At 41.2% G+C, this 27,140-nt stretch overlaps 2 protein-coding genes across 2 annotated transcripts in view; one reads left to right on the top strand and one right to left on the bottom strand.

Moving 5' to 3' along the window:
- The window catches only part of Rsph3 (Radial spoke head protein 3), a 62,836-nt gene extending 53,472 nt beyond the window's left edge, over positions 1–9,364 (bottom strand). Inside the window, exon 1 of the mRNA XM_065229689.1 lies at positions 9,076–9,364. Coding sequence (XP_065085761.1) covers positions 9,076–9,299 — 224 coding nt within the window. The 5' untranslated portion in view covers positions 9,300–9,364. The remainder of the gene's footprint in view (positions 1–9,075) is intronic.
- Ist1 (IST1-like protein) overlaps positions 1–27,140 on the top strand; it is a 175,608-nt gene that overhangs the window by 108,482 nt on the left and 39,986 nt on the right. The gene's annotated exons all lie outside the window — the stretch shown is intronic.

Raw genomic sequence — 27,140 nt, 5'->3', positions numbered from 1 at the left:
ATTGAAAGAGACATTATTTAAAAATGAAAGGGTTAACCATAATATACACTCGGTGTAATTGTGGTGAAGAACTGCGAACTAGAGATTGAAGATAACATTGTTCTATCTCTAATGGCCCTTGGTTTATATTGGTTTTAAAACAGTAACTTGGGGTGACCCCAAATATTATAAATTAACAATATGGCCCACTCTTCTATTATCCCCAAGACACGGTTTTCCCTGACACTAGCTGACACTAGTGACACGAAAGATGACTAGTACACTGTAAATTGAGCGGTTAGCAGTTGACAGCTCAATACAAACAAGGCTATTGAAAGTTTATTATTTTTTTTCTCAGAATTGTGAAAAATTACTTGTTTTAAATTATATATTATTATTACAATTTTATTCAAACTGGAGGTTATGACAAAACATTATACAATATTTAATAGAAAAAACATCAATAATTTAAAACGAATAATATTTCACCATAGATGTTTGTTTTAAGTTGAGAGCAGCAAAATGCTTACTACAGAAGCCTTAGAAGCCTAGAAAAAGTGCATCCTACTCAATATAGAGTTATTTTTATGGACCGTGTAGCGCCAACAGATGTCAATTTATCCATATACCATATTACTTATCTGAATCGTTTTAATTATAATTTTTTGTTTGAACAAAAAAAAAAACGCAATTCTGGATGTTTCAGCTCAAAAGAAGGCCCTTCCAGTATTAATGGTTTTTCCGGATTAATACTACAAACATGTAAACAGAGGTGCGACGCGAACACTGGCGCGGTAACCATAGTACGGTGATAGAGGAAATGCTTCACCAAACCTGAGCGTCTGCTCACCATGGAGGTGCGGCTCAAAACGGCGTCTGTTCTCCATGTTAGGAGCGGCTGATCACCGTCCTAGTGCCAGCGTGGGACTCTAAACAGAGCTGTGCACGATGGTCCCCCGGCGAGACAGGGGGTTGGGGCAGGCCCAACAAGCCGCCCTGGAAAAAAAACAAAGTTGCAAATACCGAAGAAAGAAATACGGATCGGAACAATCGGCACAGACCTACGCGACGAAATAAGGACTACGATTGGAAACTCGGAACATGGAACTGCAAATCGCTCGGCTTCCCGGGTTGCGATAGGTTAATCTATGACGAACTTCAACCACGCAACTTCGAAGTCGTAGCACTGCAGGAACTTTGCTGGACGGGACAAAAGGTATGGAAAAGCGGGCATCGAGCGGCTACTTTCTACCAGAGCTGTGGCACCACCAACGAGCTGGGAACCGGCTTTGTAGTGCTGGGTAAGATGCGCCAACGCGTGATTGGTTGGCAGCCGATCAACGCGAGGATGTGCAAGTTGAGGATTAAGGGCCGTTTCTTCAACTACAGCATCATCAACGTGCACTGCCCACACGAAGGGAGACCCGACGACGAGAAAGAAGCGTTCTATGCGCAGCTGGAGCAGGTGTACGACGGCTGTTCGCAACGGGACGTCAAAATCGTCATCGGCGACATGAACGCTCAGGTAGGACGGGAGGCAATGTATAGACCGGCAATCGGGCCAAACAGCCTGCATGCCGCATCGAACGACAACGGCCAACGATGCGTGAACTTTGCAGCCTCCCGGGGTATGGTAGTTCGAAGTACCTTTTTCCCCCGCAAGGATATCCACAAAGCCACCTGGAGATCACCTGACCAACACACAGAAAACCAAATCGATCACGTTCTAATCGACGGGAAATTCTTCTCCGACATTATCAACGTCCGCACGTACCGCAGTGCGAACATAGATTCGGACCACTACCTAGTTGCAGTATGCATGCGCTCAAAACTCTCGACGGTGCATAACACACGTCGAAGTCGAACGCCACGACCCAACATTGAGCAACTACGGGACACCGGAGTTGCCCAGGACTACGCGCAGCAGCTGGAAGTTGCACTACCCACGGAAGAGCAGCTTGGCGCAGCTTCTCTTGAAGATGGCTGGAGGGACATCCGTTCAGCCATAGGTAGTACTGCTGTAGCGGCACTAGGTACTGCAATCCCGGACCGAAGAAATGACTGGTTTGACGGCGAATGCAAACTGTTAGTAGAGGAGAAGAATGCAGCACGGGCGAGAATGCTGCAACACCGCACGAGATTGAATGTGGAGCGATACAGACAAGCGCGGAACAGACAAAACTCGGTTTTCCGAAGGAAGAAGCGTCAGCAGGAAGATCGAGATCGCGAGGCGATGGAAAATCTGTACCGCGTAAACGACACACGGAAGTTCTACGAGAAGCTAAATAGTTCGCGCAAAGGCTACGTGCCGCAAGCCGATATGTGCAAGGACTTGGACGGTAACCTTCTCACGAACGAGTGTGAGGTGATTGAGAGGTGGAAGCAGTACTATGACGAGCACCTCAACGGTGAAGCAGCAGAAAACGAAGGTGGCACGGCAACAGACCTTGGAGCACGCGCAGAAGACGACAGGCTACCGGCCCCTGATCTTCAAGAAGTTGAGGAGGAGATCGGTCGGCTGAAGAACAACAAAGCAACTGGTGTAGATCAACTACCAAGTGAGCTATTGAAATACGGTGGTGAAGCACTGGCTAGAGCGCTGCACTGGGTAATTGCCAAGATTTGGGAGGAGGAGATATTACCGGAGGAGTGGATGGAAGGTGTCGTATGCCCAATCTACAAAAAGGGCGACAAGTTGGATTGCTGCAACTACCGCGCGATCACACTGCTGAGCGCCGCCTACAAGGTACTCTCCCAAATTCTATGCCGCCGTCTGTCACCATATGCAAGAGAGTTCGTGGGGCAATACCAGGCGGGATTCATGGGTGCCCGCGCTACCACGGACCAAATTTTCGCGATTCGGCAGGTTCTGCAGAAATGCCGCGAATACAACGTGCCCACACATCATTTGTTCATCGATTTCAAATCCGCATACGACACAATCGATCGAGATCAGCTATGGCAGATTATGCACGAGTACGGATTTCCGGATAAACTGACGCGATTGGTCAAGGCGACGATGGATCGAGTGACGTGCGTTGTTCGAGTATCGGGGACACTCTCGAGTCCCTTTGAATCTCGAAGGGGGTTACGGCAGGGTGATGGACTTTCGTGTCTGCTGTTCAACATCGCGTTAGAAGGTGTGATCAGAAGAGCTGGGATAGACACGAGTGGCACGATATTCAGGAAGTCCATCCAGCTCCTTGGTTTCGCCGATGACATTGACATTATGGCACGGAACTTTGAGATGATGGCGGAAACGTACATCAGACTGAAGGCTGAAGCTAGACGGATTGGACTTGCCATCAACGCATCAAAGACAAAATATATGAAAGCAAGAGGTTCTAGGGAAGACAATGTTAGCCTCCCACCCCGAGTTCAGATTGACGGTGACGAAATCGAGGTGGTCGATGAGTTCGTGTATTTGGGCTCACTGGTGACCGCCGAAAATGATACCAGCAGAGAAATTCAAAGACGCATTATGGCAGGGAATCGTGCCTACTTTGGACTCCGGAGGACGCTCCGGTCGAATAAAATTCGCCGCCGCACGAAGTTGACTGTCTACAAGACGCTGATTAGACCGGTGGTCCTTTACGGCCACGAGACCTGGACTATGCTCGTGGAGGACCAACGCGCCCTTGGTGTTTTCGAACGGAAGGTGTTGCGTACCATCTACGGTGGAGTGCAGATGGATGACGGAACGTGGAGGAGGCGAATGAACCACGAATTGCACCAGCTGCTGGGAGAACCATCCATCGTCCACATTGCAAAAATTGGGCGACTACGGTGGGCTGGGCACGTCGTAAGAATGCCGCACGACGACCCAGTGAAAATGGTTCTAGAAAGCGACCCAACAGGAACAAGAAGAAGAGGCGCGCAGCGGGCAAGGTGGATCGACCAAGTAGAAGGCGACCTGCGGACCCTTCGCAGACTACGAGGCTGGCGAACTGTGGCCATGGATCGAGTAGAGTGGAGACGACTTCTTCGGACAGCAGAGGACAACAAGGCCTTAGCCTGATTGGTAAGGTAAGGTAAGTATGTAAACAGGTTTCCAAATATTGTATGTTTCAACTAAGCTACGCATGGCCAACAATAATAGCTCAGAGAGAGACTCAGTTCTACTCAGTTGTATGATGCAATTCTAAATACTGCAGGTACTAAGCGCTGGGTTCCTGCAGTGTTTAGAAATTTATTCATACCGCTGAGTAGAAGTGACTCTCTCTCTGAGTTATTCTCATTGACTATGTGTTTCGCTTTACTAAATTATAGCGAAGAGGACGCCTGGATAAAATTCTGTCGCAACCCGTCACGTAGCAAGAGCAGTTTTAAATGTTATTTGGACTAAACTTTATAACTAAAGCAACATGTGTGCCAAATGTAAACAATGACTTTAAATGTCGATTTCTCGTGAATATAGACTAATTCTGGCAAACCGACATCAGAATCTGAGAGTAAATTTTGGTCTATCAGATTATATTGTTAGTTTATGTAGGCGTGTTGTAATTCGTGAACATTCGACGTTTAACTGCATTGTTTACGTTTAGCTTGTAAGTCTTTTTTCACATGTTGCTCGAGAACCTTCTGGTGGCCTCAAACCTGTGTAGATCGATTATCCAATTTTGGGTTAACGATTCTTAACGTGTTGACCACGGCATTTCAGATCAAATGTTTCCACTATGGGATTTCAAAAATTTGACAGGACCCTCTTAACTGGTCTATAAATTTATAGCCCATAACAAACTTGAACAACACATACGAACTTGGCTGCTGTATTGCATATTTTAAAGCTGTACTTTTCAGAGGTTAAAAACTTAACTGAATTTTCCTTAGTCCAGAATTGAAAATCAAAAAATCCTAGTGACTTCAGAGACCCAAACATTTTCAAAGTCCTGAGCAGTGATGGAAAAGTTCTCGAAAACTCACTATGACTCGCGAACTTTTCCCTTGGTGAACTTCGTGAAATATCGCGATCTTTTCCAACACTGGTCCTGAGTTTTAGCGATCAGACTTATAATGGAGTGTCATGCAAGTCACACTAGCCCTTTTAAAGAGTTTTCCTAGGCCGCGATCATAAACATTTTTATGTAACTATGAAATCTTAAAAAAACTGTTGAAAGTTTCTGATGTTAAAAAGTTTTCCAAATCCTGAATCTTGAATTTCTGGGCCTTCAAATATTTTCTTCTTCTTCGCATTTCAAGCTTATTGCAGATCGCATATTAGCTTATTGCGTGCTCTCAATTTAGTGTTCTAGATGCACTTCCACAGTTATTAATTGAGAGCTTTCGATGCCTGTACCATTTTTGCATTGGTATAATTGCGTGGCAAGTCCAATCATACTTCTATGCCCAGGGAAGTCGAGACATTTTCCAACCCGAAAAATTTCTAGACCGGCCCGGGAATCTAACCCAGCCACCTCCAGCATGGTCTTGCTTTGTAGCTGCGCCTTTACCGACTGAGCTAAGGGAGGTCCCAAATACGTTCAATGTCTAAAATAACTAGACAATTTATAGATTTCTGAAATATAGTTCTTCATAGGACGTACATATAGAGAATTTTCTCAAAAATTTCCGTGGAGTAATCCAAACCCAAGATGTCTGCTTTCATGATTCTCCTGAGTAATATTATGATTCACTACGACATTCCCTTGTTTTTGGCCACAACAGCCTTCGTTAATGTCTGCATACCACTTTAGGAATCCCTTCCACGAAACTCTTAGAGAATACTATAAACCCAAGTAACAATTTAGCAGCCTTTTGGCTTTTACACTGATTTATTGTGGTTTTATAACGGCAATAAGCAATCTTTTTAGTTTAAATACAGCATTTAATAGTGCAACACATTTTTGGTTAGTAGTTCAGCATTCTGCTGTTTAAAAAACCTTTTAAATAACACCTGGACCCTACCTATAGATCCCATCAACTCATAAACCGGGGATCAACGGCTTTATGGCGTGATCAGAGATGTTATGTCTCAGAACATCCCGGCGGCGCCGACTGGGATTGAACCCAGGCATGCCACTACACCACCGGCGCCGCTAACGAAGTTTCTCGAATATTAACAAAATCCCAGCACTTCTACGAAGTTTTCCGAAGTTCCTCGTATTTTTGCGTAAGTTGCAGGATTTCTTCAGAGAATTCCTGTACTTCTAAAAAAAAACATGAACTTTTTAGAATTTCGTTGATTTTCCGGAAGCTCACTAAATTCAAGCAAAGTTTCCTGAATTTCACCGAAATACGCTTCCAGAAGATCTTTTATGAAGCTTCTTAAAATAAATCAAGGTAGTTAAATTATAAAGTCAAAACGGGTCTGGTTTTATAAATGAATTTAATGCAGCATCCTATCCCCAACCGGTCAGCACTCATGTTTATTTCAGTTACCGTGGCGACGTAATTTGTGATTAGCTCCGGTCTCTTTCAAATTGTATAATTATTTATGAACGGCCCTTATATTTGAAATGACGTTTCACATTCATCTAGGTATGGCCTATTTTTATTCGAATAATCGATTAATCGATTAACGAACCGAAAAGTAAAATATTTGTAATCGGTTATATCATGCCGGTATAAGCATTAACTTCTAGAGGATCATCGTCCATCGTTTCAAACATGTGCTGCACCCTCTTTGGTGGAAATATGACAGTACAGCGAACACAAATTAATCGATTAGTCGTTAACCGAGTAATTAAAAAATGGGTTATTTTGGTGTGATTGTTTTGATAAAAAAGTGCCAAATTTCGTCTCTACCGAAGGACCGAGGACACTAAAAAATAAAGTTTTCTTCCGACAGTTTCATCTTAGTATTATTCTTTGCTATCCCTGTATAAAACTTTTCAGTTAGTCAATCATAAACCTGCTCGGTGTTTTTTTTTATTGATATCACGACAAAATACTCTATAAAGGTGTTTTATCATTATAAAAGCAATTACAAAACCGTTCGTTTTCAAACGGGAACAAAAAGCATATATCGCTGCTTTTTGGTGTCAATAAAGTGTATCGCAAAACTACCTACTGTTTACAAATTAAACTAAAAATATGGATCCGCTTAGAGACAGAAAAACAATAATCGAGGGCTTTAACGCAGAATCACAAGGAAAAGCCGAAGGATAGTTGAGTAATAATACTAGCGATAGTAGGAGGAATAATTCCAATGTCGACGGAAGGGAAAAGGAATGCAATTCCAGAACTTCCTGGGAGACCCAGCAGCTTCGACAAAACGGCCAACAACAACAGAGCCGTCAACTGAGAAGAGTGAAGTGAATGCGGAAGCCATCATCAAATTATTAGACGCTTCAATTTGATGGAAATACCCAAAATATTGTCAATGGAGTTCGCGTCACGTTCTGAATAAAAACAGATCAGCCTTCTCCAGAAATTGCAACTGCGGAATGGGACTGCGGAAAACTGCCGACAGGAAACTTCAGAAGCTGTCAGTCAGCTGGAAATTGGCTGCCTTCCGAATCATAGCAGCGGTTTCATTCGGCGAAAGGGTCAACTCAGTGCTAACATTTGAAAACGGCCCATAAGCCATTTGTAAACAAATGGTTTGTGGGCCCTTTACTCGCTACCCGAAGAACGCCCACGCAAACCAACAGCATCGTCAGGAAGGGGAAAATTTCCCCTACCCGATGTTGCTGTTGTGTCGCGTGGGTGTACTTCAAGTAGTGAGTAAAGGGCCCACAAACCATTTGTTTACAAATGGCTTTTGTACCGTTTTCAAATGTTAGCACTGAACTGTTCCAACAAATCTAAGCAAGCGCACATTAACTTCTTCGCATCATCCAGGAGAAGGGAAACTTTATGGGAACGATTGAGCTTCCACCTGTTCCAAGTTATGTAGATACATTTGCTGATTAAATGCTTGCAATGAATGATAATCGCCCTTATCGAGGATGCCACGCAACTTGCTGATCCAACGCTGGAGTAGAAGCTCGGTGTAATGATCGCACAACAAAACTATCAAAAGATAATTTTTTTTTACGTTTAACTTTTTCTAGGCAACTTTGTCACCATTAATGCTGTCATAAAACTAAACGGAATATGATCAAGCAAAATGGCATTTATTAGCGAAGTCATGAAAGTAAAATAGCTTTTTTCATTATTGGTCAATAGAAAATCAATTTTTATGCCACCGCCATATCGTTAATATTCCATTTTTTTTATTATCTTCGTTTTTTTTCCTTTGATTTGTTTTCGGTCGATCTTGTTTTCCGTGCTGAGCACCAATGCTACCGACGCCAGGGAGGCAGCTCCCACACCTGGACCCTACCTATCGACCCATCAACTCATGAATGAGAGGCAATCACGCTTACCACTACACCACCGGCGCTGCTAGTTTTACTATCTTCGTGTTTCTATTTGTTTTTCCTTGAAAATAACTTCCATCTTATCAATTCATCAATGAGCAGTCAAATTATCTCGGCTGGATGCAAGGATTAATATAAAAAATAACTATACTTGTTTCCTTAATTAAAAATAATAAGTAAAATCAACGATTTCCGAAGGTGAACTTTTTTTTTGATCATCTGAAGCACATTTCACAGTAGATGTAGTCGGTCACATAAAAATAGATCCAAAATGAGAACTGTTTTGATAATTTTGGAAATTCTTTCACTTTAATGATGAGGAATTTATGAGGATGCGCGTTCAAGACATCATCGAAAGAAGTCATTGTTACAAAAGCTGTTACGCGCTAATTCCAGCTCTATATTGATAAAGTGAAAATTGACCATAATGACGTTTACGTCACTTTGTCATTTCATGGCTGTTTAGAAAATGTTTTTATGCAAATGGCATCATACAAGGAGTGGGTCTGTTGAAAATGGTAACTAGGGGAAATGGCTTTAATGTTGGCCTATTGATCTAAGATTGGGCCCATCGCTAAAAATCTGCTATTTATCAATTTTATCTAGATGGGACGGTACTAATGTTTATTTTTGGTCGCTATTGAAAATTTAGTCAATTACTGAATTTATGTATGGACCCAAATTAGGGGCATTATTACATCCATTTCCCCTATTACTTTTGTCCATGATCACGTTTCAATTAGCCCAACAGATTTGAAAAAAATACCAACAGTTTGAATTTCCAACAACTTACCCATTTCGCATTAGCCTCCTGTTGCTGTAGATCGCCCGCGGAGCACTGATCCACGTATAAACGCCACGCACCTGAGGTTGATCGGGTACATTGCGACCGCTACGTTCCCATTTGGCACAGTGTTCTGGAAAATTGGGCTCCAAAAGCTGGCTCATATCGCCTTTGCCGAGGTTCGGTGGTGTGCATTTCTTCGGCGCCGCCACGGGCGCGGGACATGTCGGCATACTTGAGTCACTTTTTTACTGTTTCATATAAATTCCTGAGAGTGGAGAATGTTCATTCAAGCTCTTTCTTTGCCTATATATTTGCAATGGAATAAACTTTTTCAGCCGGAAGAAATGTGCAAAACTGGAAATGAAAATGCATTCGGTGACATAACACTAATTGTAGCGCTGTTCACTAGCTGCTATTTCCTTTTTTGCCATTGCACAATGAATTTATTCGGAACCTTGGACTTGATATTCCCGCTCCACGAAGTCGCGAATTTATTGGCTTAGGAATTTGCAAAAGTTTTTCCTCCTCCTAGGAGACATGGACACAACTCCAGAGGGTGCACTGGGGGTATCCGCTAGTCATAAATAATTGTTGCACTTGAAATCGGTGGGAATAATTCCTCTGCCGCGTCGTTGTCGTCGCCTATTTATTGTCGGGGGAGTGCTACTACAAACGATGTCACTATTTGCATGCAGGTATCTACTATTTCTGGTTTACGATGGAGCGGAATGATTCAATTTCGTGATTATAATTAAATCGTTTGTTTCGCGATTTATACGGGGATATTTATCGTTTTTCATTCACAAAACGGATTCGCGCGCATGCATGGAAGGTTGTTTTCCACTTCCGTGTAGAAGGGAGGGAATGGGAGTGAAAATCATAACGAAAACTGAAGTTGGATTTCCCGACGAATCTCTCTTCAATTTCCACTGAAGTTACTTTCTCAAACGACGACTGATTTAAATTGATTTAATTACAATGATTGACAAAACTGCCACTATTTCCGTTAAATAATTTCACCAATTCTAGCAAAAGATCGTGGAAGAACGCGCGAAATAAGTTTTCTCGGTTTTGTTTGTAAACTGTTTATCGGTTCTTTCATCGAGCACCATGGAAACAATGTGTGGGCGGTGAGGGAGTTTGCTTGGTTCGCTACGCGAGAGGGTGGCTTTGTGATTCGGTATCCATTTCACTACTCGGGTTAGGCCGCTGACATACTGAGAGCGCTGCAACGAGCAGTGCGTGGAATCGATTGTAAAGAATAACATCATTAGAGTACCGAAATCTTAAATTACGCCTTGTTTGGTGAGATATTCTTTACTGATGTTCATTGTGTTTCCTAGTTGTTTGATGTTTCTCTTGTACGACTTGAGCAGTTTGATTGGTTCAAAGACTGATCTGCGCGTAAAAACGTTTCCAGTCTGTTTGATGCCATATTCTTAATGCTCTGGGGACGACTGTTGTTTTATATAGATACTAGGCTATTTGACGTGGGAGTAATGAAAAAAAGCTGATTGGATCGAACCTTCTTCAGGGTTTATCTATTGATTTACATTTATAAATGTATTAAAAATTGACAAATCACATCTCCTAATTACGGCATATCGTTAATAGGGCCAATGCATGCCAACTTGGTTGTAAGATTTGGTTGTTATACAATGTTCAGTTGATCATTTCAGCTACTTTGATAAGTTGGTGTGACTTAAACACACACAAATCAATCTGTTGACTGAGCTGTGCGTCAATATTTTGGTCAATCTAATTAAATTACATGCGATGTTTGTGCGACTTGCCACTCCAACCAGTTTAAGAGACTTTGACATTAATTATTGTAAAAGTAAATCTCTTTGATTTTACTTCAACCGATCGACCAACCGTCACCTTAGTCATACAACCATTCCATACACAATTGTGGTACATTCAACGGGAGTATAGCTAACAATACAACCGAGTATCAACCCAACCTGGTTGTGCAACCAAATTGTACCGTGTATTGATTATTAGAGTGCTTAATTCTTAAAAAAGTTTTTGCATCATAATAGGTAGTTGGATTGATATCACCAAAATATGAGTCTGTCTATGCAAAACATGGTAAAGATTGATGATGCTTTTGAACAGAGGTTGCGGAAATGGTTTGAAGTTTGTATATGAATTATTATGGAAGAAGTTTAAATTTCTCAAATATTGCTCTAACTTTGGATCTAGTTGTCCAAACACCGTAAAGCCGTTGGTACCCGGTTCATTAGTTGATGGGTCGATAGGTAGGGTCCAGGTGTGGGAGCTGCCTCCCTGACGTCGGTAGCATTGGTGCACAGCACGAAAAACAAATGAAAGAAAAAAAGTTTAAATCATGGTTTACAGAACCCTTATAAACCCAAAATTGTTGCTTGGAATCGATCTGATCACTCAATGCGCGCGATTTCCAACCCTGAAACCCATCATGAGCATTTTTCATGCTTCTTTAAAATAAAGCAAGTGGTTTAAGGATCCCATTAATTTGTTCTCTAACAAAGTGACTATAATAAGTGACTATAAAAAAAAACGTTCAGATCGCGAATTGGTGATAAGAACGAAAAAATTAGATACACAGACACATATTGAAGCTGTCGGACTTAGACAAATGTTAAAGATCTAAGATAAGGAAACTTCTGTAATTTTGGGACCAAGACAATTCATGTTTTGATATTGGGACTTAAAAATTCAAGATATCAAAGATAAACAATATTAGAAAATTTTAGAGGCAATATAGAGATATTAAGTTCACAGTCCTAGACAAATTCAAATGCTTCTGAAACACGCAAAACTTTTTATGATCTTGGACATTTTATGATCTTGGATAGGAAAAAGTATAATACAATTTACTGGACTAACTGCGACATGAATTTGTTTTCGATGTGTAAACAAATTTTAAAGATCAAAGATGTTATGCCTCGGAACATCACGCTTACCACCACACCACCGGTGCCGCTATGAGCAAAATTAGATATATTTGAAAATATCATTAAATATTTCTAAGAGGCGAATGAACTCTTATGTTTAAAATCTCCATAATAATTTTTTTTAATTGTTTCTAAATATCAACGAAAATATTTCAGTTTTTTCAAAAACTAAGACATGTAAAAGCATGTGCTGAGCAATGTTTGTTCTACGGATACTATTGTTTTAAGTCTAAGTCAAGAAGCTTGAAATATTTAAACATATTTTGATATATTCTACTAAGGCGTCCGGCCCCCTGATTGGACCAGAATTTTGTTTCGAAACTTCACTAAATTTGTGAAAAGATATGACAAATTAGAGATCACAGGCAAGGGAAAAATATAATCTGAACAAATTTTGAAGATAACAGACTTGAACGAATAGATCACGAAGTTGACAAAAAATCATAATACTAGTGATTGGACAATATTTGGACAATTAACGTTCTTGTCGCAGCTTTTCTTGTCAGATTTATTTTTAATTAATCTTTTCAACACCAATTTGTTACCAAATCAAGCTGTAGCTTGAAGTGTTTATTTAAAGGCAAATTCTTTATTCTCAATATTGGTCGTAAAAAAGTGACTTTAGGTACTAAATTTTAATGAATATGACTTTTTGATGAAAAACTGCTTACCTTACCTTACCAATCAGGCTAAGGCCTTGTTGTCCTCTGCTGTCCGAAGAAGTCGTCTCCACTCTACTCGATCCATGGCCACAGTTCGCCAGCCTCGTAGTCTGCGAAGGGTCCGCAGGTCACCTTCTACTTGGTCGATCCACCTTGCCCGCTGCGCGCCTCTTCTTCTTGTTCCTGTTGGGTCGCTTTCTAGAACCATTTTCACTGGGTCGTCGTGCGGCATTCTTACGACGTGCCCAGCCCACCGTAGTCGCCCAATTTTTGCAATGTGGACGATGGATGGTTCTCCCAGCAGCTGGTGCAATTCGTGGTTCATTCGCCTCCTCCACGTTCCGTCATCCATCTGCACTCCACCGTAGATGGTACGCAACACCTTCCGTTCGAAAACACCAAGGGCGCGTTGGTCCTCCACGAGCATAGTCCAGGTCTCGTGGCCGTAAAGGACCACCGGTCTAATCAGCGTCTTGTAGACAGTCAACTTCGTGCGGCGGCGAATTTTATTCGACCGGAGCGTCCTCCGGAGTCCAAAGTAGGCACGATTCCCTGCCATAATGCGTCTTTGAATTTCTCTGCTGGTATCATTTTCGGCGGTCACCAGTGAGCCCAAATACACGAACTCATCGACCACCTCGATTTCGTCACCGTCAATCTGAACTCGGGGTGGGAGGCTAACATTGTCTTCCCTAGAACCTCTTGCTTTCATATATTTTGTCTTTAATGCGTTGATGGCAAGTCCAATCCGTCTAGCTTCAGCCTTCAGTCTGATGTACGTTTCCGCCATCATCTCAAAGTTCCGTGCCATAATGTCAATGTCATCGGCGAAACCAAGGAGCTGGATGGACTTCCTGAATATCGTGCCACTCGTGTCTATCCCAGCTCTTCTGATCACACCTTCTAACGCGATGTTGAACAGCAGACACGAAAGTCCATCACCCTGCCGTAACCCCCTTCGAGATTCAAAGGGACTCGAGAGTGTCCCCGATACTCGAACAACGCACGTCACTCGATCCATCGTCGCCTTGACCAATCGCGTCAGTTTATCCGGAAATCCGTACTCGTGCATAATCTGCCATAGCTGATCTCGATCGATTGTGTCGTATGCGGATTTGAAATCGATGAACAAATGATGTGTGGGCACGTTGTATTCGCGGCATTTCTGCAGAACCTGCCGAATCGCGAAAATTTGGTCCGTGGTAGCGCGGGCACCCATGAATCCCGCCTGGTATTGCCCCACGAACTCTCTTGCATATGGTGACAGACGGCGGCATAGAATTTGGGAGAGTACCTTGTAGGCGGCGCTCAGCAGTGTGATCGCGCGGTAGTTGCAGCAATCCAACTTGTCGCCCTTTTTGTAGATTGGGCATACGACACCTTCCATCCACTCCTCCGGTAATATCTCCTCCTCCCAAATCTTGGCAATTACCCAGTGCAGCGCTCTAGCCAGTGCTTCACCACCGTATTTCAATAGCTCACTTGGTAGTTGATCTACACCAGTTGCTTTGTTGTTCTTCAGCCGACCGATCTCCTCCTCAACTTCTTGAAGATCAGGGGCCGGTAGCCTGTCGTCTTCTGCGCGTGCTCCAAGGTCTGTTGCCGTGCCACCTTCGTTTTCTGCTGCTTCACCGTTGAGGTGCTCGTCATAGTACTGCTTCCACCTCTCAATCACCTCACACTCGTTCGTGAGAAGGTTACCGTCCAAGTCCTTGCACATATCGGCTTGCGGCACGTAGCCTTTGCGCGAACTATTTAGCTTCTCGTAGAACTTCCGTGTGTCGTTTACGCGGTACAGATTTTCCATCGCCTCGCGATCTCGATCTTCCTGCTGACGCTTCTTCCTTCGGAAAACCGAGTTTTGTCTGTTCCGCGCTTGTCTGTATCGCTCCACATTCAATCTCGTGCGGTGTTGCAGCATTCTCGCCCGTGCTGCATTCTTCTCCTCTACTAACAGTTTGCATTCGCCGTCAAACCAGTCATTTCTTCGGTCCGGGATTGCAGTACCTAGTGCCGCTACAGCAGTACTACCTATGGCTGAACGGATGTCCCTCCAGCCATCTTCAAGAGAAGCTGCGCCAAGCTGCTCTTCCGTGGGTAGTGCAACTTCCAGCTGCTGCGCGTAGTCCTGGGCAACTCCGGTGTCCCGTAGTTGCTCAATGTTGGGTCGTGGCGTTCGACTTCGACGTGTGTTATGCACCGTCGAGAGTTTTGAGCGCATGCATACTGCAACTAGGTAGTGGTCCGAATCTATGTTCGCACTGCGGTACGTGCGGACGTTGATAATGTCGGAGAAGAATTTCCCGTCGATTAGAACGTGATCGATTTGGTTTTCTGTGTGTTGGTCAGGTGATCTCCAGGTGGCTTTGTGGATATCCTTGCGGGGGAAAAAGGTACTTCGAACTACCATACCCCGGGAGGCTGCAAAGTTCACGCATCGTTGGCCGTTGTCGTTCGATACGGCATGCAGGCTGTTTGGCCCGATTGCCGGTCTATACATTGCCTCCCGTCCTACCTGAGCGTTCATGTCGCCGATGACGATTTTGACGTCCCGTTGCGAACAGCCGTCGTACACCTGCTCCAGCTGCGCATAGAACGCTTCTTTCTCGTCGTCGGGTCTCCTTTCGTGTGGGCAGTGCACGTTGATGATGCTGTAGTTGAAGAAACGGCCCTTAATCCTCAACTTGCACATCCTCGCGTTGATCGGCTGCCAACCAATCACGCGTTGGCGCATCTTACCCAGCACTACAAAGCCGGTTCCCAGCTCGTTGGTGGTGCCACAGCTCTGGTAGAAAGTAGCCGCTCGATGCCCGCTTTTCCATACCTTTTGTCCCGTCCAGCAAAGTTCCTGCAGTGCTACGACTTCGAAGTTGCGTGGTTGAAGTTCGTCATAGATTAACCTATCGCAACCCGGGAAGCCGAGCGATTTGCAGTTCCATGTTCCGAGTTTCCAATCGTAGTCCTTATTTCGTCGCGTAGGTCTGTGCCGATTGTTCCGATCCGTATTTCTTTCTTCGGTATTTGCAACTTTGTTTTTTTTTTCAGGGCGGCTTGTTGGGCCTGCCCCAACCCCCTGTCTCGCCGGGGGACCATCGTGCACAGCTCTGTTTAGAGTCCCACGCTGGCACTAGGACGGTGATCAGCCGCTCCTAACATGGAGAACAGACGCCGTTTTGAGCCGCACCTTCATGGTGAGCAGACGCTCAGGTTTGGTGAAGCATTTCCTCTATCACCGTACTATGGTTACCACGCCAGTGTTCGCGTCGCACCTCTTCACTTTGCTATTGCCGGACTGGCAACATTGCCCAGGCTACGCCAACCAGCTGTGTCCATGTTTCAGCTGGTAGTCTTTTGTTATCATATGACTCGAGGAGGCGTGAAGTAGGAACTTGTGAGGACCAGGGCTAGGTATTCCGCTCCTTCCAGGTTGTCAACTCACCATTTTGTAGCCCAATGATGAAAAACTGATGACTGGCTTTAAAATAGTGACCTAGCCACTTAAAAGTGATCTGCTACCAGCATTGCACTTTAGTCCACAAGTTGTATTCCATTTCCGCATCATAATGTCGAACAGCAATATGGATTAGTAGAGATGACACAGAAGGCATTTGTTACCAGCATACACCTTCCGATCGTACACAGTAAAAAATAAATTTTAATATTACATCCAAGAGGATGCACTTCAATCATAGAAGTAACTCTAAGACTAGTAGGTCCCGAAGAAACGTGCTCAACTTTTTGGCTCAGCTCTGGTACTATCTTCGGTCCCAAGCTAATCGATTCACCCCTCGAAACATAGGAAAATCCACTAACCCCTCATTTTATCTGTCAAACTAGTCAAGTAGTGAGCCAATTTGAAATCGTTAGTTTCGTATTGATTGTTGCTTCAATCATGTCGAAAATCTCATGTAATTTTTATGGCCTCACAAATAAACAAATGTAGTAAAAGCAACGTAATGTCAGCACATGCACTGTATTAATGATAATTTTCCCCTTTTGGCAAGTAATATTACACCATATTTTCGACACGATTGAAGTGCATCCACTTTGATGTGATACTAAAATTAATTTTTTGCTGTTTTTGAAACAGGTCCAAATCTATCCAAATTTGCCCGTATTTTTTTGTTTTGGCACCGTTTATGGCAAAATAGTGAACTTTTTGTGAACATTAACGGCAAATAACTTACCAACGCTAGCGAACCGTGAGTACTGTGTCACCTATACACCCTATCATCAACAATCAATACGAAACTAACGATTTTAAATTGGCTCACTACTTGACTAGCCTATTGGTCCCAAGCAAACGATTAACGTATCCCATTCTAGTCGAAATTCTAGTACTACGCAATGTTTGTTTTGATTCGCTATGAAATTTTGACAGATAAAATGAGGGGTTATTGGTTTTTCCTATGTTTCGAGGGGTGAATCGATTAGCTTGGGACCGAAAAGAGTACCAGAGCTGAGCCAAAAAGTTGAGCACGTTATTTCGGGACATTCTGGTCTTAGAGTTTACTTACACACTTAGAAATTATTGCCAACTTCGGTAATTTTTACCGAAATTTGAACAGTTGAACTGTTCGGTAAAATTTATGCAATTCAATTCAATTGCTTTTCAGCTACTTTGAAACTAAATCTCCACTAAAATGACAAGATTTGATCATTTAAAGAAGGTTGAACATGTTTTGAAATTATTTTAAAATTCAATAGCCTTTAAAATGAAGGTCAGCTGTTCTGATTTCGGTAAAATTTACCGAACACGAAAACAAAATCATAGTGTGCAGTCTATTGACAATGCACGGAATGAATTGCGTGAACAAATTTGACGTTTGAGCGGTGCCGTGTTTACTAAAAATGAGCACATGAATAATACTCGCGCATTATTTAAAAATGGCCTATCAACTTAAGTACACAAAACTTGTTAGACATTTTTCGCGCGAACCGAAGTACACCCATGCAAACCAACAACACCATCGGGTAGGGTGAATTCTCCCCTTTCCGAAAGTGGTTTGATTTACGTGGGTGTTCTTCGGCTCGTGAGAAAAGGGCCTAACAAGTTGTTTATAAAAGTTGATAGGACCTTTTCTAAAGTTTCGCGAGCATTACATCATGTGTTCATTTTTAGTAAACACGGCACCGCTCAAAAGTCAAATTTTTTCTTGAGTTCATTCCGTGCATTAGGTTTTGCACCGTCGGGATTAACCTCAATCTGATGACAGTTCAGTGGTACTGTTTACGTGGACTTAGTCGTTTTTTTTCTTGGGTAGATTTTCTCGATAATTTTCCAGACTGCAGTGAGATGTAAACCACACTTCTGCATTGTCCACTAGCAACATCCTTTCATCGCGCTGTTCCTCGACAATTTTCAAGTTAAAGTTCGGTAATTTTAGAATATTTAATTTCGAAAAAACGACTAAGTGCTTGTAAACAGTACCACTGAACTGTCAAAAAGGTTCAGCCTATTAACACTGAGTTCATTCGTGACGTCACGCTGCAGAACCCAGCCCGGTGGCAGGCTCGTAGGCAACATTGTATACGGTGACAGCGGGCCCAGTACAGCAAAACAAACGATTTGGGCCCCGGACATGCTGCCTACTGTCAAACATAGCTGTTAGTATAGGCCTTGTCACCGGCCTGGCAGAACCTAATTGGTAAATGAGTAACGTACACGGTAAGACAAAAAACAAGTAAGTACATTTTACTCATCTCGGCACTTTAATGCAGGAACCCAAAAGTAGGTAAAGCGTGTCAAATTAATTTTCATTTACTTGTGTGCAATTCAGATGGAATTTTCCACTAGCTTTCAACCCAAAAGTAAGTTAGTTGTACGCAAAAGTAGGTAAATATGATTATACTCAACGTTGGGTTCCCACACTTTACTACCCTCCCCAGTTGCATTTGCTATTCCGTTTTTGACATCATTAGAAGAAGAAAAGGAGACAAACAAATCAAAAATAGGTAAAAGTGTACTGGCCGTTGGGTCTTTTTCCATACCGTGTATGTTTTTGCTAATTTGAGTAAACGGAACTCCAATAAAGGAAACCTCGACGGCCGTACATGACAAACATATTTCATACAACATTGCACACAAGATTTACGTATCCTTCGTCTGAAAAATACCACCAGATAGAGCATAGAAGTGATGTTCAGTTGAACTATATGGCAGCAGATGTCGCTTCATGTTTGCATAATTCAACAGCAGATGACACTCGCATCACTGCTGATGTTACAGCATTTGACAGCATCGGAGCACAATTGCCGGTAGGAAGTCGAACCGAACTAACCACGGCCGCTCAGTTGTACACGGCCAACCAGAACAACTCAGCGACTGAATTCAATTGACTCAGAGCATTTTATTTCCATTTGAAATTTACTCATATTTCCCTATAGGTAAAGATAAATAATAATAATAATTTACTCATATATGGAAAAATTTGCAGTTACTCGTTAGGTATGAGAAACTGCAGGTTTTTCCAAATATGAGTTATTTTCGTATGGAAAGAAAATGCTCTGAGTGAATTGAATTCAGCCGCCGAGTTGTTCTGGTTGGCCGTGTATACGCATCAGTTTCCACGATTCGTGATGCGTACTCAGTACACTGCATAATTACTTTTCATATTTCCAATATTCATGGTCCAAGAAGTAGTAAGCTCACCACCACATCTTTCACTTATCAAAATTTGTCCTAATAGGTCCGTTCTAATGGTCTTCGGTAAACCTTTTCTGAAAACATGTTGTAACAGATTTCCTAAATTATTTTTTTCCCTTTATTTACAACACGAAACGAAAATCAATTATTTAATTCATGTGTTTCACTTATACATTTTTGCCAAAGCATCAGCCTTATACCACAGACAAACAGACGTAACTCTTTGAAAAACTTGTTCTTGAAAACATAGTATCTCAAAACATATAACCTCAGTAACGACATCTCTCTGGCTTCTCGCGGAAAACAAGCTTGCTCGCTAACTCGTAAACAATATTGCATAAAAGTTCTATCGAATGTATGGAAACGTCAAAGTGATCCGATGCCAGCGCTGCGGCGAGTAGTTCGCGGAACTGATAATATTCAAATCAACCGTTAAATGCATGAACGAAGACACACAATGAAGAGTTACGTCTGTTTGTCTGTGCTTATATATTCCATAAGACAAACCACATAGGTCCTATTAGAATGCATAAAAGGTATGTGTGACCGCTTATACATTTCATTTGACACATGATCTTTATTAACTTTTTGCAAGGCGTCTGCTTATTAGTTGACTTATACATTTTATGAATAATCAGCAATGGAAATTTGCCAAAAGGTATAAGGAGATTTCTATCCGTGAAGGCTTTCAGTCATTGGCTGGTTTGCCAGAATTTCCTAAATCAAATACATGTGCAATTTAGATCGAAATTGTATTGGAATTTTAATTGATGAATCTACGCGAAACTGCACCAGTGCATGCGACACCTAGGTTTGAGATCCAAAAACACAAAAGTGATGATGTACTAAAAAATATTCCATGACAGGTAGCAAAACGTCATTATCATGTTAACATCATTTCCATCTACTGGACGACCGTAACGTAAATTTTTGTCTGTGGTAAATTCATCAATTGGAAGAGAATGGAGGCTGGCTGCCTCCTAAGTGAATTTATTCCTCAGGACCTGTTGGCATTAGTATATTTTTTTCCTCTTCAATAATGCGGAGGGTTATAAATTATTAGTATAAATCATTTGTGGAATTAAAAAATAATAGTCCGATCACAGACAAACAGACATAACACTCGTAAGTTGTTCATCGAACAAGCATTTAACGGTCAATTCAAAAGTATCGTAGTTGGTAGTACCGCCACCTGCGGCGCGCATAGTCAAATCCCTTGCGTTTGACGTTTACACACTACCGCCATCTGTTCAGCGTACTACCCACCACAGTATACTCAACAGATGGCGGTAATGTTTTAGGGACGATGTTTTACATTGAGAAATATTCAATGTTTTATGTCTGTTTGTCTGTGGTCCGATCGTATGAAATGTCTGCGTACATACGACGACGGACGAAACGTTTAACGAAATTTTTATTGCCCTTTGTATTATTTTAGTACAATGCACGAATATTACTTTTAGGCTATACCTAAGCGGAAGAGGTGACAATTGGTTTCTTCCTCTTTTATTTCTATCTCTATCTTACGCACATGAAATCGGCCAATCAGGAGCTGGTTCACGTTTGACAGAAAAGTGGTTCATTTTCACCCCCGTATTGTCACCTCTTCTCTTAGGACTATACGAATGTTTTGTACTTTTGTGTGTGTGGGAGTGTGGCATTTATAACGAAACTAGCTTCATAAAAAGTACGAATCTATAGGCCTTTTTAATGCACCACCAACGTAGAGTGCGCCACGCGAGTTCGAGAAGAAACGTCAACCAAACCGTTTACATCAGAATAACTATTTTTCACAACGCAAATTAAAGCTTTTTTAATTCAATATCTCACCAATTTCCATCGGTCATTGTCTTATTGTACGATTTTCCACAGATCTGAACTGATTTGTACCTTAACTATTCACACACATGAAACCCGGAAGATCATAACCACTAAGGCACTTTTCTAATTTTCCATTTTTCTCAACAAAAATATTCCTGAACACCAGCAGGATCTTTGCAAAAACGTTACAGAATTCAATTTTTCAACTGTAGATCAAGTTTTGAAGCATCTCTGATAAATCAATTTATCAGGAAAAGTAAAAAAGTGTTCCGTTTCCTGTCTCACGGTAGAAATTTCTGCTCACAACACTCTTTTTGACGTTTTCCTATTCATCACCAGAGGCTGTATCGATCGTTTAGTTTCTATTTAAAAGGCGTATTGGCAAATCAAAGTTGGCACTCGTGGAGAATAGAAGAACTATGAAAGTGATGATGGTTTCAAAATTTTTCATGTTGAGGCAATCTTAAAATGCTTTTATTTTGCAAATGGAGCATTTTATTTAAATCTGGTTGCTGCTACAGTGGTAGAAAATCTGAAATCTATGTATACACCTATAAATCATCACACTCATAGTTCTTCTATACGCCTTTTTAATGCACCACCAATGTAGAGTGCGCCCAGCGAATTCGAGAGGAAACGTCAGCCAAACCGTTTGTTTACATCAGAATGAGGATTTTTCACAACGCAAATTAAAGCATTTTTCATTCAACATCTTGCCAATTTCCATCAGTAATTGCCATATTTTACGATTTTTCACAGATCTGAACTGATTTGCACCTGAACTATTCACACACAAGAAATCCGGAAGATCATAACCACTAAGCCACTTTTATAATTTTCCATTTTTCTCAACAAAAATATTCCTGGACACTAGCAGGATCCTTGCAAAAGCGATTGGTAAATCAAAGTTGGCACTCGTGGAGAATAGAAGAACTATGAGAGTGATGATGGTTTCAAAATTTTACACGGTGAGGTATACGAGTGCAATCTTTAAATGCTTTTATTTTGCAATTGGAGCATTTTGTTTAAATCTGGTTAATGCTACGCTAGTAGAAAACTTAAGGACTACTTAATAGACATATAATATAGAAAAAATAATTTCTTTTCAGATTTTTATGTGTAGACATAGATTTCAGCTTTTCTACAACTGTAGCAGCAACCAGATTTAAATAAAATGCTCCATTTGCAAAATAAAAGCATTTTAAGCTTGCACTCGTATACCTCCCCATGCAAAATTTTGAAACCATCATCACTCTCATAGTTCTCCTATTCTCCACGAGTGCCAACTTTGATTTGCCAATACAGAATTAAGTTTTTCAACTGTAAATCAAGTTTTGGAGCATCTCAGATGAATCAATTTATCAGGAAAAGTAAAAAAGTGTTCCGCTTCCTATGTCTCACGGCAGAAATTTCTGCTCACAACACTCTTTTTGACGTTCTTCTATTTACCACCAGATGTTGAATCGATCGTTTAGTTTCTATTAAAAAGGCGTATACCTCAACGTGCAAAATTTTAAGACCATCATCATTTTTCTATTTCTCCTATTCGCCACGAGCGCTATCGTTAGATCGCCAATATACATTTAATATATTGTCGCGCTAATGTTAAATTCTCATTTGGTGACGATCGAAGCGCGCCGCTCATAAGCGCGATGCAACGCCGCCTATAAGGGTTATACACAGGTGTGTAACTTTGATAGTATTTTAGGCAGCGGCTTGAGGAGCGAATCCTGGATAAATAGCCGCCGTGTGTTAAATAAATGGGCGCAGTCGTACGGCCATAAACAGAAAGCAGATGGTATAATCCCATTTTGAGAAATTATCCTGCAACACACAATATTGTCGCGCTTATGTTAAATTCTCATTTGGTGACGGTCGAAGCGCGCCGCTCATAAGCGCGATGCAACCTCGCCCATAAGGATTATACACAGGTGTGTAACTTTGATAGTATTTTATGGCAGCGGCTTGAGGAGCGAATCCTGGATAAAGAGCCACCGTGTGTTAAATCAATGGGCGCAGTCGTACGGCCATAAACAGAAAATAGATGGTATAATCCTTTTTTGAGAAATTGACCTGCCACACACAATAGAAAAAATAATTTATTTTCAGATTTTTAGGTGTATACATAGATTTTAGTTTTTCAACCACTGTAGATTGCACTCGTATACCTCTCCGTGGAAAATTTTGAAACCATCGTCACCATCATAGACGATCTATTATCCACGAGTGCCAACTTTGATTTCCCAATTAATCATGTTTTGTTGTTTTTGACATCATCCACATCCAGAGGGCCAGTCACTTCGAATGTATGGGAATGGTAGGAAACCATTTGGAAATGCATGAGAATTTTCAGTTTTTATTCATTATCGTCTTTATGGGCAGTTTTAGATGCACAAAAATTGCACGAGTACATTAAGCAAACCCCACACGTATCAATATATTGACGCGAAGGGGAATTATTGACATTAATATTGATGATGTGAATACAGAAATATTGTCAATACCGATGTATTGACGTCAATATTGAATGTATTGACAATACGATTATTGTCAATAAAAGCAATCGTGTACGGTCCACATTACTATGGTGATAAGGTAAACACTCGTTTATTTGTTTCCTTCTGTGAAAGCATGTTTAGTCACAAATCGTGGATTTTCTGATATTCTCCATACTGCAAAAATGATTTTCCTACCACTGAAGGGGCGACATCTCTCGGATCTTCAGTATAGCTACTACTCAAATCATATAATTAATTGTATGACACGTGTGCACCAAGCGTTAGAGCAAGCGATCGATGCCGTTAGCCGAGTGACAAACCACCGAACGAAGAAGCTGACCGTTCGCTATCTCCGTTATAGTGCCGCGCTCGACTCTAGAGGGCCACCACTTGCGAACCAATTGGCGTCTTGCAGTGAAACTTTTCCAAGCTTTCGCCACCTACATTTCGAAGTGAGAACTACTAGAAGGAGGATAGTTTCCAAATTTTCCAAGTAAAACAGACGCTTTTTGGGGCAAATCGGTCCATAAAGAAAAACTAATTATTTCCCGTGGAAACTTTTGCTTGAATCGTGTAAGAAAACGTGTTTGAAAACTATTTGTTATTATTTCGGTATGGATCGGAGATGTTTTCATGGAAAATTATGCATAACAAGTTTGCTCCCACAGGGAGAGATTACCTCCTGCGCAGCTGCATTTTTCAGAAAATGGTAAATATGTGCGATTTTCACTAAGATGAAAGTGGAAATTAAGTGAATTTACTTAGGAAAGGTTGTATCATGCTGGTGGTAATAGAGAATTGGTTGTATAGGACGCCAATATTCAATAAATGTTCATTTTGGCCTTTTTAAGCAAACATATTGATACTCACAATTTTCGACGGAAAACGAACCGGAACTTGATTTACTTAACACGTACCATACTATAAAATGATGCTAGATGGTCTTCAAAGTGATAACAAGATGACAAATCATCTTTATTTTGAGCAATTGAGCAATTTACTTCTGTTTACCATCATATTTACTATGCAGCATTGATGGAGCTGTGAAATGAAATGAATATATCTTTTGAAAGTTCACCTGAAAAAGTCAAAGATGCACATCAGTCTGATCGTAAAAACGTTTTCTTCTTCAATTCGAATGTTATGTTGGAAGGATTTCACGTAGGCTTGATGAAAATTATAATTTAATGCTAATTTTCACGAATTTTATATGCAGTCTGTCAACATTATCATCATCATGCAGTGGCGACATCTGCGTTGAGCTTTTGCGGCAATCTTCCAATAACGTCGTTGGAAAAAAAACAATAGGGTATACCACCCACCTGGATGCAACGAATCACTCAGTGAAGTGACTGACAGTTCGTATTTACCCGTGGTTATGCCCACACTCGTTTACGAAGTGCCACTAGTTGAAAATCATACACATGTGTACCGCCCCGCAGGCCACACACCACCAAGTACACTTGCTTCGACGTTGGAGTACGAGGGATCACGAGGGACGCCTCACCGTCGAGTTGCAGTAGGGCAAGTAAACTAATAGAAAACGATTATAAAAAAATGTTCATAACTAGCCCTCACGTTGAGACACAAACTTTTATACGAAATGCATTAGTTGCTCATATATCCTTCGTTTTTAAATAGCCTTTGAGGGCAGAATAAACAGCTACAGAACTATGAATTAGCCGGCGCCGGTGGTGTAATGGTAAGCGTGACTACTTTCTCACCCCAATGGGTCTGGGTTCAATCCCAGCCGAGGTAGGTGGGATTTTTCTTAGGCATAAAAATCTCTGTTCACGTCTTCCTTCGGAAGGGAAGTAAAGCCGTTGGTCCCGGCCCATGTATGTTTGACTGGGCGCGATATCCTTCGCTGGTGTGGAAGCTGCCTTCCTGCACATTCGATGTCCGTCGGTGATTGGCACTAGATTGCGGAACAGAGACCGACGTTAAATAAAGGAAAGAACTATGAATTAGAATATCAGCTAATGTTAGTTTTTATTGTTCGCAAAGCAACTCCCTAGCTTAAATGGTGAGATCGGCTTATGTCTTTTTTTTTATTGTTTCCGTCATTTTAGAATAGGCTCTGGACTTCGAAAACCTTCAAAGGAAACCGGGTTCACCCTGAGGTTGTTGGAAGTTCCGATTTGTTCTTTCGATAACTCCTTTCGTGAGTTTGGTGTGGAAAGTTTCGGTCGTGGGTCGTCGGTTGAGGACCAGGACTCGCCTTGAGGTCTCCCAGCTGGGCACGGGATACAAAGAGAGATTTAAACCACGTTCCTTTACGGCAAAAAAAAAGACGCTTGCCTGGCGCTTAAGTGAAGGCTGTATTCGGCAGCTAACCTTTCTTTCTCCTACTCCCGTTACTTTTGTCACACAAATGAACAAAGATTGTCCAATGTTTAGAAATACGAACTGAAGTACAATTTTTAAATTTAACTAATTATATGAAATTCCACTTGCGCCATATTTTATATAAAAAATAACGTATATTTTCGCCATAAAAAATTCGAAAAGTGTCCACCTCAGTAAACCATTAGAGATAGAAAAATTAATTTGTTTCAATCTCGGTTTCAATCAACTTGTTCAATAATTTTGTCGAACATTATAGCACAAACGAAGTGACAGACGACTAACTGGCGAAGAAATCAATTAAAATAATGTGGTTCGCTGTAATAGAATTTTCTTAGAAGCTTGTGCCATCATCCACCAGATGGCATAGTATGTTTGTTTTGGTTTTGCTCAAAGTTGATTTTGTGTACAATGATTCTTTGACAGTGTGCAAAGAGTGTATCATTTTGTCATTTTTTTATGCATTTAAGTTTTGAGTAGAGTGAAAGAGATAGAACCAAACCATTCTAGTACATTTGGTGAAAATGCTAGTTCAATCCAGTAGTAGTGTTGCCATGTGGTACAATCCAGTAGTAGTGGTGTTGCCATGTGGTACACTGAAAAATTGAAATAGCAGGTTAGTCACCAAAGTTTTCGAGCCGCTCCGTCTGTCACTTTGTTTGTGATTATAGTATGCTGGTCTATCTTATATAACTAAAAGATGGTATTTAGAGCTCATCAACCGTAGGATCACCCTAATGTCTTAAAAATTGAAAGAATGGCCCCCGGAAACTTTAAATTAACAAAAATCGAAAAATAACATATTTTGGTACAATTTTTGATTTTTTTGTTACAAATATTTTTTTTTGTAATTTTTGATCAGAAAACAATATTTGATAAATTTTAAAACGTTTTTTTTGTGTAAAAATTACAAAGATATCGCTCAAAAAAAAAAAAAAATCTAAAAATTTTGGCTAAAAGTTGATATTTTAATTCTTTTGTCATTTTTTTACAGAGTCCAAGATTTTAAACATTTCAATTGTTTGCATTTTTTATGAGTTTCAAAGTATATCTTAAGTATTGAAAATGGACATTTTTGTTAATGAAATTTTTAACACTTTTTTTTATTTTATTTTTTTTTTCAAAATTTCTAGAATTTTTTTACCGTGTATATTTTTCC

Source organism: Ochlerotatus camptorhynchus, unplaced genomic scaffold (assembly GCF_037179485.1).
Source record: "Ochlerotatus camptorhynchus isolate MF236.1 unplaced genomic scaffold, CSIRO-AGI_Acam_v1.1 ptg000319l, whole genome shotgun sequence".
Classification (NCBI taxonomy): Eukaryota; Metazoa; Arthropoda; class Insecta; order Diptera; family Culicidae; genus Ochlerotatus; species Ochlerotatus camptorhynchus.
The sequence above is the reverse complement of the archived record's forward strand: the minus strand, read 5'-3'. Positions and strand labels throughout refer to the sequence as shown.